Consider the following 17,387-nt stretch of genomic DNA (forward strand, 5'->3'; position numbering starts at 1 on the left):
TTCCCTTCCTATCCAGTTAGTATAGAGATCAGTGGTTCTTCCGGGTGTTAGCTGTTGGATAACACCGCCCAGTCCAGTGGATAACTGCAGCATGGCAATACTGTGAATATGTACTTCCGCAGTCATTTCCGGGTCGGGTGTGCTAGACGTTCCACATGGCTTGAAATAACACCGGTTCTGTGTCCTTTTATACAAGCGTCTGAAACGGACACGGTGGGATCTCCAACGTCCACCAACCGCATATTATATGTAACGTTCGAAATGAAACCGCAACACATCCTGTGGTAACTTTAAAAAAAAAGTGGATGAAATTCCTTGTCCGATCCATTCTTCGGAGAGGAAATCTCGATAAACAACAACAACGACCACACGATGTACCAATGAAGAAGAGTATGATTACACGTCATATGACTCATATTTGCGCGTGTTGTCCGGTTGCCACGTCAATTGCGAGGTGCTTGACTTGGTTTTTATTGAAATTTTGTTGCCACTGTTTGGCTGTGATTATAAGGTAAACAATCACTGGTTAAAATCGAGATATGTTTGACATGTTCAAACCTTCTTACTAAGATTTTTAGTTGCTAGTGTTTGTTCCATGTTGGTACTTCCTACTTCCTGATTGCTGTTTGTGGTTTGCATTGTTTAATGAAGTTCGAAGAGCGAACTTATGTGTAAGGACAGCTATTATTTTTTATTTTGGCGTTTCATCTGCGCGTTGTGTTTCGGGAAGTGTTTTCAGTTTTAGAAACATGCGTTATCGTGCCGTGCCTTGCATCGCCGTGCCTTGTGCTGTCATGCTATTCATTGCCGTGCCTTGCGTCGCCGTGCCTTGCGTCGCCGTGCCTTGTGCTGTCATGCTATTCATTGCCGTGCCTTGCGTTGCCGTGCCTTTTGTTGCTGTGCCATGATTTGCCGTTCCTTGCGTCGCCGGACCTTGTGCTGTCATGCTATTCATTGCCGTGCCTTGCGTTGCCGTGCCTTGCGTCGCCGTGCCTTGCGTCGCCGTGCCTTGCGTCGCCGTGCCTTGTGCTGTCATGCTATTCATTGCCGTGCCTTGCGTCGCCGTGCCTTGCGTCGCCGTGCCTTGCGTCGCCGTGCCTTGTGCTGTCATGCTATTCATTGCCGTGCCTTGCGTTGCCGTGCCTTTTGTTGCTGTGCCATGATTTGCCGTTCCTTGCGTCGCCGGACCTTGTGCTGTCATGCTATTCATTGCCGTGCCTTGCGTTGCCGTGCCTTTTGTTGCCGTGCCATGATTTGCCGTTCCTTGCGTCGCCGTGCCTTGTGCTGTCATGCTATTCATTGCCGTGCCTTGCGTTGCCGTGCCTTTTGTTGCCGTGCCATGATTTGCCGTGTCTTGCGGTGCCGTGTGTTGTGGTGCCGTGTCTTGTGGTGCAGTGTCTTGCGTTGCCGTGCCTTGCGTTGTCCTACTATTCATTGCCGTGCCTTGTGTTGCCGTGCCATTTGTTGCCGTGCTCTGTGTTGCTGTGCCATTTGTTGCCGTACTCTGTGTTGCCGTGCCATGATTTGCCGTTCATTGTGTTGCCGTGTGTTGCATCGCTGTGCCTTGCGTTGTCGTGCTTTGCGTTGTCCTACTATTCATTGCCGTGCCTTGTGTTGCCGTGCCATTTGTTGCCGTGCTCTGTGTTGCCGTGCCATGATTTGCCGTTCATTGTGTTGCCGTGTCTTGCATCGCTGTGCCTTGCGTTGCCGTGCCTTGTGTTGCTATGCCATGCCTTGCTTTGCTGTGCTTGAGGTTACCCAGTTCTATGTGAGGACATTTACAATGTCCATATAGTGTGATATGTAGTACGATATCTCAATTAATTAATTAATGTTATTAAGAGGTCAAGCAAACGTCGTACCAGGCGTGCATGCTTATCTCGCTCTTATTGGCCTGGCACGGCTTATGTGATCGGAACTGTGCCAAAATGATGGGTCTCTGAGCCATTTGTGTCATGTTCCTGAGCGACGTCCACTTTTGTTAGCAGGACCTGCAAGCTTGTGCCATGAAGGCGCTCATCCTGGTCGGCGGCTTTGGCACGAGGTTGCGCCCACTTACGTTGAGTGCCCCTAAACCACTCGTGGATTTCTGCAACAAGCCCATTCTCCTTCATCAACTCGAGGCGCTTGTCAAGGTTGGGCCGTGATTGATCGATTTATCTGTGGTGTTCATGTGGTGTTCACTTTGTGTTCATTGTTCTTGGAGAGTTTGGGTATTGTCATTTGCTATCTCCCTTCAAGGGTGTATGTGTGTGCGTACACGTGTGTGTGCGTGCAGGTTGGAGTAAAACATGTTGTCCTTGCTGTAAGTTACATGTCTGATGTGCTTGAGCAAGAGTTGAAGCTTCATGAAGAGAAGGTAATTATAATGTTGTACAACATTTCTATGTAAGCAGTCTATAGTGTTTAAAGTTTATTGGTTTAAAGTTTAATCAAAATCCCATACAAATCCCATAATATCATTTTTGCCCTGTATATGATCCTTCTCTGTGTGCAGTTGCCACATTTCTATCAAGTAATTACCCCACCCACACAAAGGGAAAAGCGAGCTTAAGCCATTGCTTCTGGTCCATCTGTCTGTCTTATCGGTTTCGGATCGAGGAACAGCTTATTTAAATTGAGTGTTATATTTTGAACACCACTCGGAAGATATTGTTACAGACGCGGTTGTGGATGTTGGTTTACCGAGCGGTTTGGTATGACCGCGTCTGCACAGTTTACCCGATTATACTCGAACGTTGGCCGAGTCGCGCTACGCTAAATCAATTGAGGAAAGGACACAACGGCTGGGTTAAATGACACGACACCAGGGGTACAGTTCTCAAGACCTCCGGAGGAGGTTATAATATTTGGGAACGTTGAGATTACAAGGACAAGAGGGACAGCATAGGAAGGTGGGCACTTAATCACGGTCTTATAGTAGCCCCGACAGACCACAGATAAACAGGACAAAACTGACTCACACAGGGATTGATGGCAAGGAAGGGCAGGTAGTCGAGGCTCAAGGTGCACCTTGGCTCAGGGGCAGAATCGACCCGGTCCGGTCCAGAGATGCGGGAGGTCTCTCAGCGCTCGGAGGTGGCGACTTCTCTTTTCAAGCTGGGGGCGCATCTCACGTCACGTCCGGTAAGTCGCTGCGTATATCCAGCGGGGAGTGACACGCCCTCGGCTCGTTAGCTCCGCCCCAGATGGAATCGGCCCGCCGCTTCTTATTGGGTGCGGGGGGGTTACCGGGCTCCGCCCTTGACGAGGAGCTGACAGCCAGCCCCTTCGTGGTAACCCCGTAACCTGGAGGTAACCTGGAGCACATGGGCAATGGCGGCTAACCGAGCCGGAGTGAGGACGCACACTCCCCGCGCGCTGTTGTTGTAGTTGTTGTTGTTGTTGTTGTTGTTGTTGTTTCATGAGGAAGATGGGAGGAGGTATGGGGAGGTCCTAAACTCACTACTGGTGCCATACAATCACATTCTGGTGCAACGAAGAGTCAGAATTAATGGAAACGAGTCCTTAACTGACATAGACTAAGAATAACTAGCAAGATGTCCGAAAGTTGTCTACGTGAGATGCGGTGGACCTGGGCACGACATTTAATGGGGGAAAAAGGGGAAGGTCGGTTCTACAGAGTGTTGTTTACAGACAATGGGACTAGGGAATGGGGGATTGGGGATAGTTGGGGAGTATTGGGGGAAATAGGGGAATATTTACAAGCGGATATGGATGGAGGCCAAATCCCATATCCGCAACATTGCACCCTTCTCTACCCTCGGGGCGTCCCGACCCGATAAATTTTTACCTACTTTAGTGTGGCACTCAGATGTAGTTCCCTCTACTATTAACTCTACCCTGAGTGCGACAGTTTTACAGATGTTCACAAATGAGTAAATATGTCCCCCTGCGACGTTGCACCCTTCTCCTCACAGAAACACACCCACAGGATAACCGAATCGCGGAAAGAATTCGCAAACTAAACATACAGCCGGTAGGGAGCTTATTTACAATACTACACTGATATTTACACTACGATCCAGGACCTGTTTTCGGAGGAACACATGCAGATGTTATGCATAGAGAGAGAGCACGCATGCCAGCATCGATACACCAACCCACGAGTGCTCTGTGGCCTTACGGCCTTTAATAATGTGCAGAGCACCCCTTCCAAGCACCAAAAGCACCACCCCATCATGTACAGTCAGCACCATCCGGTGCACCAATAAAGTGTTTATAGTCACCGGTGGTGTCGCAGCCGGCCGATGTTCTGCCGCTGGTCTTGCCTTCATGTGGTGCACTTGGCCTTCTTGCTTCTTTCAAAAATAAAGAAAGGCGCCAACCGCGTCCATTTCTGTATTGTGGCCGTCAGGGGGCCAACTAAAAGTGGTTCACCTGTATGGCATAGGTGCCACGTTGACCCATAGGTCCATCAACGGGTGGTGCTTGCCCGCAAAAGACTGCGGTCCATGGTGGGCGGCCACAAACATTGCGGTCCATATGGTGTATCGATCCCGGCAGCAAGCAGCGAAAGTGCAGGCCCACAACTGCGGAGCCAGCACCTCTCTCTCCTCTCTCTCTGCCCCAAAACCAGATCCTCGGAGGTGGGAGACAAAAGAAGAAAACAAGTGAGTAAGGTGGTAAGGGCGCAAAAGTGCACGCAATACAAGGTGATGCACACTGGGGGCACATGGGAACCAGGTGAGACAGGTATGTTCCTACCGTACGCCCCCCCCCCCCCCACCAGGTAACCTACATGGCCCCTCCCTTACCCCTTACTGTATCCACAAAACACAACACTACCCATAAACATCTATTTTACAAATCAACAAACGTCCCTACTGTCTTCCCCGTTCCTCCCATAAACCAAATTCGTCTTCTCTCCCTCCTAACCAATCAAATTTGCCATTTTCAACTCTCATCAAAATTTGCCATCTCCAACTGAACATCAAAATTTGCCATTACCAATTCATCATCAGTCCCTCCTAAGGAGGGAGAGATGGAATCACCCCAATGTCTCATCCACGTCGTGATGCGTCTCACCAATCCACACAGCAATTCTCATTTCCTGCACACAGAACAAAGAAAACACAGGTGTGGAGTCATCATCATCACCACAGGTAAGTGGCTGCGTATGGTGCGACAGGTTCATCAATCCTAACTATTTCCTAAATGACTTTAACAACTTTACATTACCCGGGGTCTTTCTCCTGCCAAACCATTGGCCCTCTTACACTATGGGTTCTAAAAACCAATTCCCATTGCCCAAACTGTGGTGCTTTTCAATTTGGGGTCTCACTCCCCCGATTCATCTCCCGGTGCCCTCGCACAATTTCTGGGCCGCGACGTGTAGCTCTCCCAGCAGGTCTACCCACCTGCACACCCCCACCACTGCAGTTGCCTCCGAGCTTACCTGCTCCTTACCCTAACCTAACTACCTGGGGAAGGCCCTCTGGCGCTCTCCCCACTCGGTGCCCTCTCTGGCACTGGGCTACCCGGGTCCGTCCTCCGGATCCTCGGGCCCCACTGACACTAACGGCTCCCAGAGCCCACCTGCGGCCTCACCTGGCCGACATCCTCACAGTGGTGGAGTGCCCAACCAACTACACACACTAACAGGCTACACGCCCAGCCATTTCCACAACACTAATGCACCCATCCAAATACCATTCTGCAACCGCACCACAAATGCCAATATCCAACCACAATTTACCTATACCCTCTACCTAACACTTACACTACCCGCCCCGGGTACTCGTGAAAGGGGTCCACTCTTCCCCCATCCACACCTTCGCACCATGCACACCACTCCGTACCACTTACTCCAACTCTCTCCACACACCTGTACTTGCACACCTGTGCTCTCACTCTTGGTGCCGCCTGCACCCTTCTCTCCCCAAGCGCATTCGCGCTGATCCACAACACTCACTACTCACACACTGCTCCACACACCTGTCCAGCTCTCACACAGCATCATCTCATCTAACTACTCCCCTCTGAAACTTGCGCTTCCCAGTCGTCCCTTTAAACTATTGCGCTCCCTCGTCATTATAATCCACACTAATCTACCTGCGTCCCCACTACAGGTATCAGTCACTAACTAACCTTAACGTCACCTAATGTCATCTTCTAGGGCCCTATCAATATCCTAACCCACCCGGGCTAGTTTTCACTGCCATACACCCCATAATCTATTGCGCATTTGCCCCACATGGGAAGGGTGGCAGGGATGCCACCCTTACCCACCGGGCCCATCGCTCATCAATCCCCCAGTCCTCTGGCACTAATAAGCCCCCCTTATTCAGAGGTACTGGGTCCCGCCTCGGCATCTAAAGCCAAGGCAATCCACGGGGGTGCCTGCTCGCCGGTGTAAGGCCTTATCCGGTCGGCGTGGACGATCCGAGGGAGGGCTCGTGGCCCCATTTTTATCTTAATGACCACGTCACAGATTTGCGACAGGACGACTCCTGGGCCTTGCCAGGGGGAGGTGAGTTTTGGGCACCTTCCCTTCCGCCTCCGGGGATTAAAGAACCAAATCTTCATCCCCGGAGCGTATTGACTCCCCTGGCTCCGGTCGTCGTACCTGCGCTTCATCTTTTCCCCCGCCAGATGGAGTTGGCGGCGGGCGAAGGCATGGACTAGCTCCATGCCTTCCTCTAGGTGACGTGCGTACCCCTCCCTCGGCGGGTTAACCACTGTGTCTGGCACGGGACCGCATAGCAAGTCGGCGGGAGCCCGTAACTCCCGCCCATACATAAGCAACGCTGGACTGCATGCGGTGGCCCCGTGCTGGCTGGTTCGGTAGGCCATGAGCAAATAAGGGAGATGTTCGTCCCAGTCATCCTGACGGGTGGCGGTGAACAGTGCCAGTTGTTGGATTAGAGTTCGGTTAAATCTTTCCACCATCCCGTCAGATTGAGGTCTTAAAGGCGTTGTTCTGGTTTTCCGAATTGACAGGAGACTGCACACATCTTTTAGCAATTTGTTCTCAAAATTTCGTCCCTGGTCGGTGTGCAACTCCTGTGGAATCCCATGCCGGCACACAAATCCTTCCACGAAGGCCTGCGCTACCACCCCTGCTTCTTGGTTGGGGAGGGCGTAGGCCTCCGGCCACTTGGTGAAGTAGTCCATCACAACGAGGATGTACTTATTACCTAGGCGGGTGCGGGGTAGTGGGCCTAGGATATCCATGGCCACCCGCTCTAGGGGGGCCCCCACCTGGTGTAATTGAAGGGGGGCCCTCATCCTCCGTGCTGGTCCCTTTTTGGCAGTACAGGCGTCGCATCTCCGACACCAGTCCTGTATGTCGCGCCCCATATTCACCCAATAAAACCTCCGGCGTACCCGCGATGTCGTCTTTGTCCTGCCCAAATGGCCGCCGGGGCGGGTACCATGCACCTGTTGCAATATATCGGTCTTAAATTTGTTTGGGACTACCACCAGCCAGGAAGTTTTATCAGAGGGAACCTCCACCCACTTGCGATACAAGATGTTATCCTTCAATTCCAGGGTTTTCCACTGAGCCCAATATGCCTTTGTTTGCGCCCCGAGGGGGGTGACCTCTTCCCCATTAGGTCTTTGCCCCAATTTGACCCAATTGAACACTGGCCCCAGGACAGGATCCTCCTGCTGGGCCGTGCTCCATGCCAAAGTTCCGAATTCCTCATCTGCGGTTAGTGGCAAAATTGGCCCTCTCACCCGGGTTGCCCGGACAACGAGGGTCGGGTCCGAATCGCCCAATTGTTCCCTCTCCTCGTGTCTCGCACAAAATTTGCAGTTTTCCCCCAGACAAGGACGCCGAGAGAGTGCGTCCGCATTACCATGGGCCTTCCCCGGCCCTATGGGCCACATCAAAATCGTACTGCTGCAACTTTTCCAACCACCTTGCAATTTGGCCCTCTGGTTCCTTGAACCGAAGGAGCCATTGCAAGGAGGAATGGTCAGTTCTAACCAAAAATTTCCGCCCGTACAAGTACGGGTGGAAATGGTTCATGGCAGCCAGCATAGCCAATAACTCTTTGCGAGTGACGCAATAATTTCTCTCGGGCCTACTTAAGGCCCGACTATAATAACCAATCACTCTCTCCACGCCCTCCTGTGTCTGAGACAAGACTGCGCCCAATCCTTCCTGGCTCGCATCCGTGTCCAGGGTAAATGCCCCGTTGCTAGTGGGGTACGCTAGAAGGGGTGCGGATGTCAGACACCCCTTCAATTTTTGGAAGGCCTCGTGGCACTCCCGTGTCCAATTAAATCGCGTCCCCTTCTCCGTAAGCCGGTGGAGGGGACGGGCCAACTCCGCAAATTTCGCCACAAAGCGCCGGTAGTAGGAGCAGAGTCCCAAAAATCCCCGCACCTCTTTGATGGTACGTGGTGCGGGCCACTCCTCTACCGCTTTAATTTTGTCTGGGTCCGTTTTTACCCCCTCGCGGCCGATCACGTGACCTAGATAGGCCACCTCCTTGGCAAACAAGGTGCACTTGCTCGGGTTCAGCTTCAACCCTGCCTGTCTGAGGCACCCGAACACCTGGTCCAAATTAGCTACTGCCTGGGGGAACGTTTGGGCATGTACCAGGACGTCATCCAGGTACACCAGGCATGATTGCCATGGCATGCCGCCTAGTACATGCTCCATCAATCTTTCAAAGGTGGCGGGGGCGTTGCACAAACCAAACGGCATCACAGCAAACTGATACAGTCCCTTACCTGTGGAAAATGCCGTTTTCTCCTTCCCTGCCCTATCCATCTCCACCTGCCAATACCCACTCTTGAGGTCCAAAGTCGAGAACCAATTTGAGCCCGCAACGGCATCGAGGGTGTCATCAATTCTTGGCAGGGGATATGAGTCCTTGAGTGTCACGTTGTTTAGCTGGCGATAGTCCACGCAGAACCGCGTGGTCCCATCCTTCTTTTTGACCAGCACAACAGGTGACATCCAAGGACTTCCCGAGGGCTCGATCACACCTGCGTCGAGCATTTTTTCAACCTGCTCGTCAGCTTCCGCCCTCTTGCTCCAAGGGAGCCGTCGGGCGGCCTGACGAATAGGCCGGGCCTCACCGGTGTGGATCTGATGTTTCACCAGGCCCGTACGTCCAATATCCTCGGTGGACAGGGAGAAGAGGTCCAAATGGGACCCAACCAGTTTGTGTAAGGCCTCCCTCTGGGTACCTCCCAACTCTATGCTACCTCCCAACTCGGTAGCTACCCCCGAGGAGGTGGATGGTAGCTAGGGGGAGGGTGGAGGCGTCGTGGTGCACCGGGCTAAGGCGGGCCACGATGACGTATCAACGATGAGATTCGAGAGCTGCAAACGGCAAAGGTTCGAATCCTCGATCCTGGGCCCCCGCAGGTGTTGCGCCGCGGAAAATGAGCCTCAAGCAAAAGACTGCGGTCCATGGTGGGCGGCCACAAACATTACGGTCCATATGGTGTATCGATCCCGGCAGCAAGCAGCGAAAGTGCAGGCCCACAACTGCGGAGCTAGCACCTCTCTCTCCTCTCTCTCTGCCCCAAAACCAGATCCTCGGAGGTGGGAGACAAAAGAAGAAAACAAGTGAGTAAGGTGGTAAGGGCGCAAAAGTGCACGCAATACAAGGTGATGCACACTGGGGGCACATGGGAACCAGGTGAGACAGGTACGTTCCTACCGTACGCCCCCCCCCCCCCCACCAGGTAACCTACATGGCCCCTCCCTTACCCCTTACTGTATCCACAAAACACAACACTACCCATAAACATCTATTTTACAAATCAACAAACGTCCCTACTGTCTTCCCCGTTCCTCCCATAAACCAAATTCGTCTTCTCTCCCTCCTAACCAATCAAATTTGCCATTTTCAACTCATCAAAATTTGCCATCTCCAACTGAACATCAAAATTTGCCATTACCAATTCATCATCAGTCCCTCCTAAGGAGGGAGAGATGGAATCACCCCAATGTCTCATCCATGTCGTGATGCGTCTCACCAATCCACACAGCAATTCTCATTTCCTGCACACAGAACAAAGAAAACACAGGTGTGGAGTCATCATCATCACCACAGGTAAGTGGCTGCGTATGGTGCGACAGGTTCATCAATCCTAACTATTTCCTAAATGACTTTAACAACTTTACATTACCCGGGGTCTTTCTCCTGCCAAACCATTGGCCCTCTTACACTATGGGTTCTAAAAACCAATTCCCATTGACCAAACTGTGGTGCTTTTCAATTTGGGGTCTCACTCCCCCGATTCATCTCCCGGTGCCCTCGCACAATTTCTGGGCCGCGACGTGTAGCTCTCCCAGCAGGTCTACCCACCTGCACACCCCCACCACTGCAGTTGCCTCCGAGCTTACCTGCTCCTTACCCTAACCTAACTACCTGGGGAAGGCCCTCTGGCGCTCTCCCCACTCGGTGCCCTCTCTGGCACTGGGCTACCCGGGTCCGTCCTCCGGATCCTCGGGCCCCACTGACACTAACGGCTCCCAGAGCCCACCTGCGGCCTCACCTGGCCGACATCCTCACAGTGGTGGAGTGCCCAACCAACTACACACATTAACAGGCTACACGCCCAGCCATTTCCACAACACTAATGCACCCATCCAAATACCATTCTGCAACCGCACCACAAATGCCAATATCCAACCACAATTTACCTATACCCTCTACCTAACACTTACACTACCCGCCCCGGGTACTCGTGAAAGGGGTCCACTCTTCCCCCATCCACACCTTCGCACCATGCACACCACTCCGTACCACTTACTCCAACTCTCTCCACACACCTGTACTTGCACACCTGTGCTCTCACTCTTGGTGCCGCCTGCACCCTTCTCTCCCCAAGCGCATTCGCGCTGATCCACAACACTCACTACTTATACACTGCTCCACACACCTGTCCAGCTCTCACACAGCATCATCTCATCTAACTACTCCCCTCTGAAACTTGCGCTTCCCAGTCATCCCTTTAAACTATTGCGCTCCCTCGTCATTATAATCCACACTAATCTACCTGCGTCCCCACTACAGGTATCAGTCACTAACTAACCTTAACGTCACCTAATGTCATCTTCGCTAGATCCCTATCAATATAACCTAACCCACCCGGGCTAGTTTTCACTGCCATACACCCCATAATCTATTGCGCATTTGCCCCACTATGGGAAGGGTGGCAGGGATGCCCCCCTTACCCACCGGGCCCATCGCTCATCAATCCCCCAGTCCTCTGGCACTAATAAGCCCCCCTTATTCAGAGGTACTGGGTCCCGCCTCGGCATCTAAAGCCGAGGCAATCCACGGGGGCGCCTGCTCGCCGGTGTAAGGTCTTATCCGGTCGGCGTGGACGATCCGAGGGAGGGCTCGTGGCCCCATTTTGATCTTAATGACCACGTCACAGATTTGCGACAGGACGACTCCTGGGCCTTGCCAGGGGGAGGTGAGTTTTGGGCACCTTCCCTTCCGCCTCCGGGGATTAAAGAACCAAATCTTCATCCCCGGAGCGTATTGACTCCCCTGGCTCCGGTCGTCGTACCTGCGCTTCATCTTTTCCCCCGCCAGATGGAGTTGGCGGCGGGCGAAGGCATGGACTAGCTCCATGCCTTCCTCTAGGTGACGTGCGTACCCCTCCCTCGGCGGGTTAACCACTGTGTCTGGCACGGGACCGCATAGCAAGTCGGCGGGAGCCCGTAACTCCCGCCCATACATAAGCAACGCTGGACTGCATGCGGTGGCCCCGTGCTGGCTGGTTCGGTAGGCCATGAGCAAATAAGGGAGATGTTCGTCCCAGTCATCCTGACGGGTGGCGGTGAACAGTGCCAGTTGTTGGATTAGAGTTCGGTTAAATCTTTCCACCATCCCGTCAGATTGAGGTCTTAAAGGCGTTGTTCTGGTTTTCCGAATTGACAGGAGACTGCACACATCTTTTAGCAATTTGCTCTCAAAATTTCGTCCCTGGTCGGTGTGCAACTCCTGTGGAATCCCACTCCTGACACCAAATGTTACAGACGCGGTTGTGGATGTTGGTTTACCGAGCGGTTTGGTATGACCGCGTCTGCACAGTTTACCCGATTATACTCGAACGTTGGCCGAGTCGCGCTACGCTAAATCAATTGAGGAAAGGACACAACGGCTGGGTTAAATGACACGACACCAGGGGTACAGTTCTCAAGACCTCCGGAGGAGGTTATAATATTTGGGAACGTTGAGATTACAAGGACAAGAGGGACAGCATAGGAAGGTGGGCACTTAATCACGGTCTTATAGTAGCCCCGACAGACCACAGATAAACAGGACAAAACTGACTCACACAGGGATTGATGGCAAGGAAGGGCAGGTAGTCGAGGCTCAAGGTGCACCTTGGCTCAGGGGCAGAATCGACCCGGTCCGGTCCAGAGATGCGGGAGGTCTCTCAGCGCTCGGAGGTGGCGACTTCTCTTTTCAAGCTGGGGGCGCATCTCACGTCACGTCCGGTAAGTCGCTGCGTATATCCAGCGGGGAGTGACACGCCCTCGGCTCGTTAGCTCCGCCCCAGATGGAATCGGCCCGCCGCTTCTTATTGGGTGCGGGGGGGGTTACCAGGCTCCGCCCTTGACGAGGAGCTGACAGCCAGCCCCTTCGTGGTAACCCCGTAACCTGGAGGTAACCTGGAGCACATGGGCAATGGCGGCTAACCGAGCCGGAGTGAGGACGCACACTCCCCGCGCGTTGTTGTTGTTGTTGTTGTTGTTGTTGTTGTTGTTGTTTCATGAGGAAGATGGGAGGAGGTATGGGGAGGTCCTAAACTCCCTACTGGTGCCATACAATCACATTCTGGTGCAACGAAGAGTCAGAATTAATGGAAACGAGTCCTTAACTGACATAGACTAAGAATAACTAGCAAGATGTCCGAAAGTTGTCTACGTGAGATGCGGTGGACCTGGGCACGACATTTAATGGGGGAAAAAGGGGAAGGTCGGTTCTACAGAGTGTTGTTTACAGACAATGGGACTAGGGAATGGGGGATTGGGGATAGTTGGGGAGTATTGGGGGAAATAGGGGAATATTTACAAGCGGATATGTATGGAGGCCAAATCCCATATCCGCAACAATATGTTTGCCTTTTAACAGTATTTTAGCTTTGAATGCGTTCCAATCACACATGTGCAGAGAGGAATGAGATAATCATGTTACTCTGTCTGCCTGCCTGGCAGTCAAAGAAAGTTGAAGCACCCACCAAACACGAATGATTAATGTAACGAGTTGGATAGAGTGATGCAATAGACACTGGGTAAAAGGGCGGTGGAAGCCAAAATTAATTTATTTTTATTTGCCTTTAAACCTTCTCAAACCTTTATCTAAATTGAATTATATACTTTAACACTGTAGAATATAGGTTCTCAAAGTGGTCTCTACCGCCCCCAGTGGGCGCTGGGAACTTTCAGGGGGGCGCTCGAGAGTCCACGGGCGGTAGGGGGGGGGGGCGGGCGCTGGCAATGATTTGGGGGGCACTGGCGATTTAGAGGAGCAGCGGCGATTTTGAGCGCTCATTGGGCTTCCTGCAGTCTGAACAGGTCACCCGGCGCCATTCGGCAAATTGGCCATCCAATCAACGACCACATTCTTTCTCCCTTCGCATGGTTTTTATGATCACATATTCGCTGATGTCGTGTAGGTATTTTCTTGTCCATACATGCTCATGCAACAAACATGATGGTGTATGACACCAGCGAAATACTATTGGCCGCCAACGCGGCCAATAGTACAACACTAATTTTTGTCACATGGTGCCATTTCAACCAATCGGCTTGCAAGAATCTTTTTATGCGCGATATAATACACTCTATTCGTGCTGGACTATTCAACGTGCTTGGTTCAACTTTACAGCCTGGCCTTGCCAGCACAGACATTGGGCAAGGTATGAACAGTCAGTGTTAGCACTGGTGTTAGTCTTTCGACATTTTGGCGTGTTGATTTCGTTATTCAAAAAAGCTTCACGTCCGGTCGGCTTCAAGATGTCGGCCTCAAAGAAAAAGTGTCGTCAGTATTCCGTTGAATACATAAAGTATGGATTCATTCCATCTCCGACGAACAAACAGTTACCGATGTGTTTGTTGTGTGGTTTCACGCTGTCCAATGAAGCAATGAAACCATCTTGACTGAGCGAGCACCTGAGTAAAAAGCACAGTGATAAGGCTCGCGCAGAGGTCAGCTATTTCCAATCGCTGAAAGAGAAATTTGAGAAGTGATCCACGGTAACGACGATGTTCAAAGCCAGCCAAAATAGTGTAGGTCGTTGTGTTATTTAGTGAACGGTTCATATAGAATCTGGAAACTTGTGATTTTTTACTTTCTATGATCACACTGAACACAAAACAACCTGTTTCCAATTTTTTAATTTATGTCCAGTGGCAAAATTCAAGATGGCCGCCAGCATATACCGAAAAAGCAATAACTCGTTATATTTGAACCAACGTATTCAATATATGCACAATGATAAGCTTATTATGGACATGCTTTTGATTACAATATATTTGTATCTACATATGGTTGTATGAAATAGACTGTCTTCAATGTTTTCATTCATATCCATTGACAACATCCAAGATGGCGTCCACCAAATTTCGAAAAAATACGATATTTTTTATATCTGAACCATTTATTTACGTACATGTATAATGATAAGCTAAGGACATTTTTGTGATTACAATATATTCTTTTCTACCAAGTATGTTACTTCTTTAAGAAGTTTTCAATGTTTTCATTAATGTCGTAGAATAAGTCCAAGATGGTGGCCACCATATACAGAAAAATCAAACCATTTATCAACATACTTGTGTTATGGAAATTTACCTAGGCATGTTATGTATCTAACAATCATGGGGAAAACAAAATGGTGTTCATACACATATCAAATTGGATGCTCAATTATACATGTATCCGGATGCTAGTTATTACTGCCACGTTATTAGTCATCACTGTCGCTGTCATCATCATCATCACTCTCTGTCTCCTCATTTGCAACATTAGTGCATGATCCTTCAGCACCTTCACACTTGCAAAGCTCTGTGCATGACAGATTATTGGTCTTGCAAGAACACCGTCCACTGCATTTGCTGGCAATACATGAACACTTCACGAGGCCGACGACAGCCTCTGGTACCGGTGGAACTTTCGACGTCACAGGAACACAACGTCCGTCATCTAGTTGTTTCCATCCCAACGATACTGGATCTAGAAGACTTCGAACAGCTACTGTGTCCTGCACCCAAATGTTAGCTTGGAAGTGTGCTCGCAGAATGTGTTCAGTTATGGATCCTTGAGTTGGAGGTAGTTTCTCTACACCCTGGTTGCCCTTGAGTTGCTTGAACATATGACACCGGAGTGCTTTAGCTGATTCATAACCAGGTTTGAAGAGCTGACACACGAACTTTTCACAACCAGCCAACACCTCCGGAGATGGATACACACCAACACCAAGCCCAGCTAGTGCATGGATTACGTCATCACTAGCCTTCATGAAGGATTTGAAGCAAGTAGGCTTTCCCTTTCCCTGGATGTGGCCAGTGGTATCGCATCCAGTGAGCGCGTGGAATCCTGGCAAAGCTGCTGCACGTTCTGCGCCAATGGCCATGTAGATAGGTTTGAGTTTAATCTTCCGTCGTCGATCACCAGAGCCCATGATGATGAGACTCTCTGTGTTGAGGTCTGGGACCCTGCGCAGAGCGAGCACCAACACATCTGTGTCAGAGGAGTATATATGTGGTGTATTACCCAAACTACTCACTGCTACTGCATACATGACCAGTAACGTGTCGGCTTCCTCCTGTGTACTTGTGATGTTCACCATGTTTGATTGGGAAGACATAACACCTTTGTGTGTGTGGGTAGTGATCGGCAGTTTGCACAGCTGGACAGATTTTTGTGCAAGGTATAGCACGAGGTTGGCTTTGGTTTCCTTGGTTCCTAGGAATACCTTAAAGTCTTTGATAGGTGTGGAATATTCTATTTTGTCTCCCTTGTCTTGTGCTCTTCCTGCTGTTCGGAGCTGTCTCGTTCTGTCCTTCATGGAGTTTGTAACAGTGTAGTTATCGAATAATAAGTATATGTCACTGTAGCCTCGCGACTTGTTGTCAACACTTCGAATGAAGCAGCCTGACAGGTCTCGGCAACACTTTATACCATCCTTCCGAACAACCATCTCCTGCACGAGAGCCATGCCATCTTTTACGATGCTGGTCAAGACATGTGCTGATTGACGTGGGATGATCGGCTCTTCTATGGATTCTTCAGAAGTATCTGTCCCCGAAACCACTCCTTCCAGTTCATGGATGAGGGTAGACTTGCTTGTAGTAGGTAGCAGAGAACCATCGGGCCTCATTAGGCTTGCATTGTAATGGGCAAATTCATGTGTTCCCACAATGTCCTGCAGGTCTAGTGCTCTTGAGGACTTTGCAACGAGCAGCAAGCGAACGAACAGGGAGTTAGTTGCTTTCAAGCTGACTACTTCGGAGGATGCCTTCAGACTGATACTTTTGCATCCATCTTTCCAAGTCAGATACTTGAGCTTCGACATTTTGTCCCACATGTTCTTGTCTCCATTGACCCTCTCATCAACATGTGTTGCAAGTGCCGTGTGTCCGCGTACCTCTATGTCCAAAACGCCACGCTGCACTGCCGTTGGCATTATCCGCTTGGTGACGAAGTTGACCAACTTCATTTCAGATCCATCATCATGTTCTGGTGCATTGAAGGGGTTTGCACTGCCTATGACATCCTTGAGTTGTCTCACAGCCTTTTCCTGTCGTGCAGTTTTAGATGCTGAGTGATGGTGGTGCTTCTTTGGGATAGAATCTGATATGTTTAGCATACGCTCGGTTTCTCCAGCCAGCCTTGCCAGTTCTGGGGAGCCGAGGCAGTATTTGAGCAGACCCTGGGGATCGGTGGTTAAGCCAGAAATGGCACCTTCACCTTTGTGGATCTTGTTCACATGTTCCTGTGCGTGATCAGGTCCAATGGATGTGAATGCAACAGGGTTCGTACTGACGACAAAGTCACCACTCTTGAGCTCTTGCATATCGAGGGATGGCTGCTTTCCAGGTGATACATGTGTGCGATGTAGTCGGGAATGTTCTGTGCATAGTCATGCCTGTTATATGCGAAAAAGTAGATGCACATCTTTTCCAATGAGGCAAGGTACAAGAGCCAGTTATGGTCGCGGGTACCTCGCATGAAGTGGAGTAGGTTGTTGACCTGTCTCATATACATACGAGCCCACTTGTACATCGGGTACTTCTCGTTCTCATGGTCGAATGCTTCTAGCGTTTCCACCAGCTTCAGATCGGATGCCAAGTTCACCAATTCACGATGAGCTTGAGCTATATCCAGACCATTTTGACATGCTGTTCTCACATCTTCTATTGCAGACGTCAGTTTGTTGAGTAGCACTGG

The 17,387-nt window shown here is 50.7% G+C and overlaps 1 protein-coding gene across 1 annotated transcript in view; it reads left to right on the forward strand.

Annotated features, from left to right (window-relative positions):
• Positions 1-361: 361 nt before the first annotated feature.
• Positions 362-17,387, forward strand: part of GMPPB (GDP-mannose pyrophosphorylase B) — a gene marked incomplete in the record, with an annotated part of 77,263 nt that continues 60,237 nt past the window's right edge. The window contains 3 exon segments of the mRNA XM_078765907.1: positions 362-454; positions 1,989-2,135; positions 2,279-2,359. Of these exon segments, the coding sequence (XP_078622033.1) occupies positions 2,007-2,135; positions 2,279-2,359 (210 nt within the window).

Source organism: Myxine glutinosa, chromosome 11, assembly GCF_964187855.1.
Source record: "Myxine glutinosa chromosome 11, kmMyxGlut1.1, whole genome shotgun sequence".
NCBI classification, from domain to species: Eukaryota; Metazoa; Chordata; class Myxini; order Myxiniformes; family Myxinidae; genus Myxine; species Myxine glutinosa.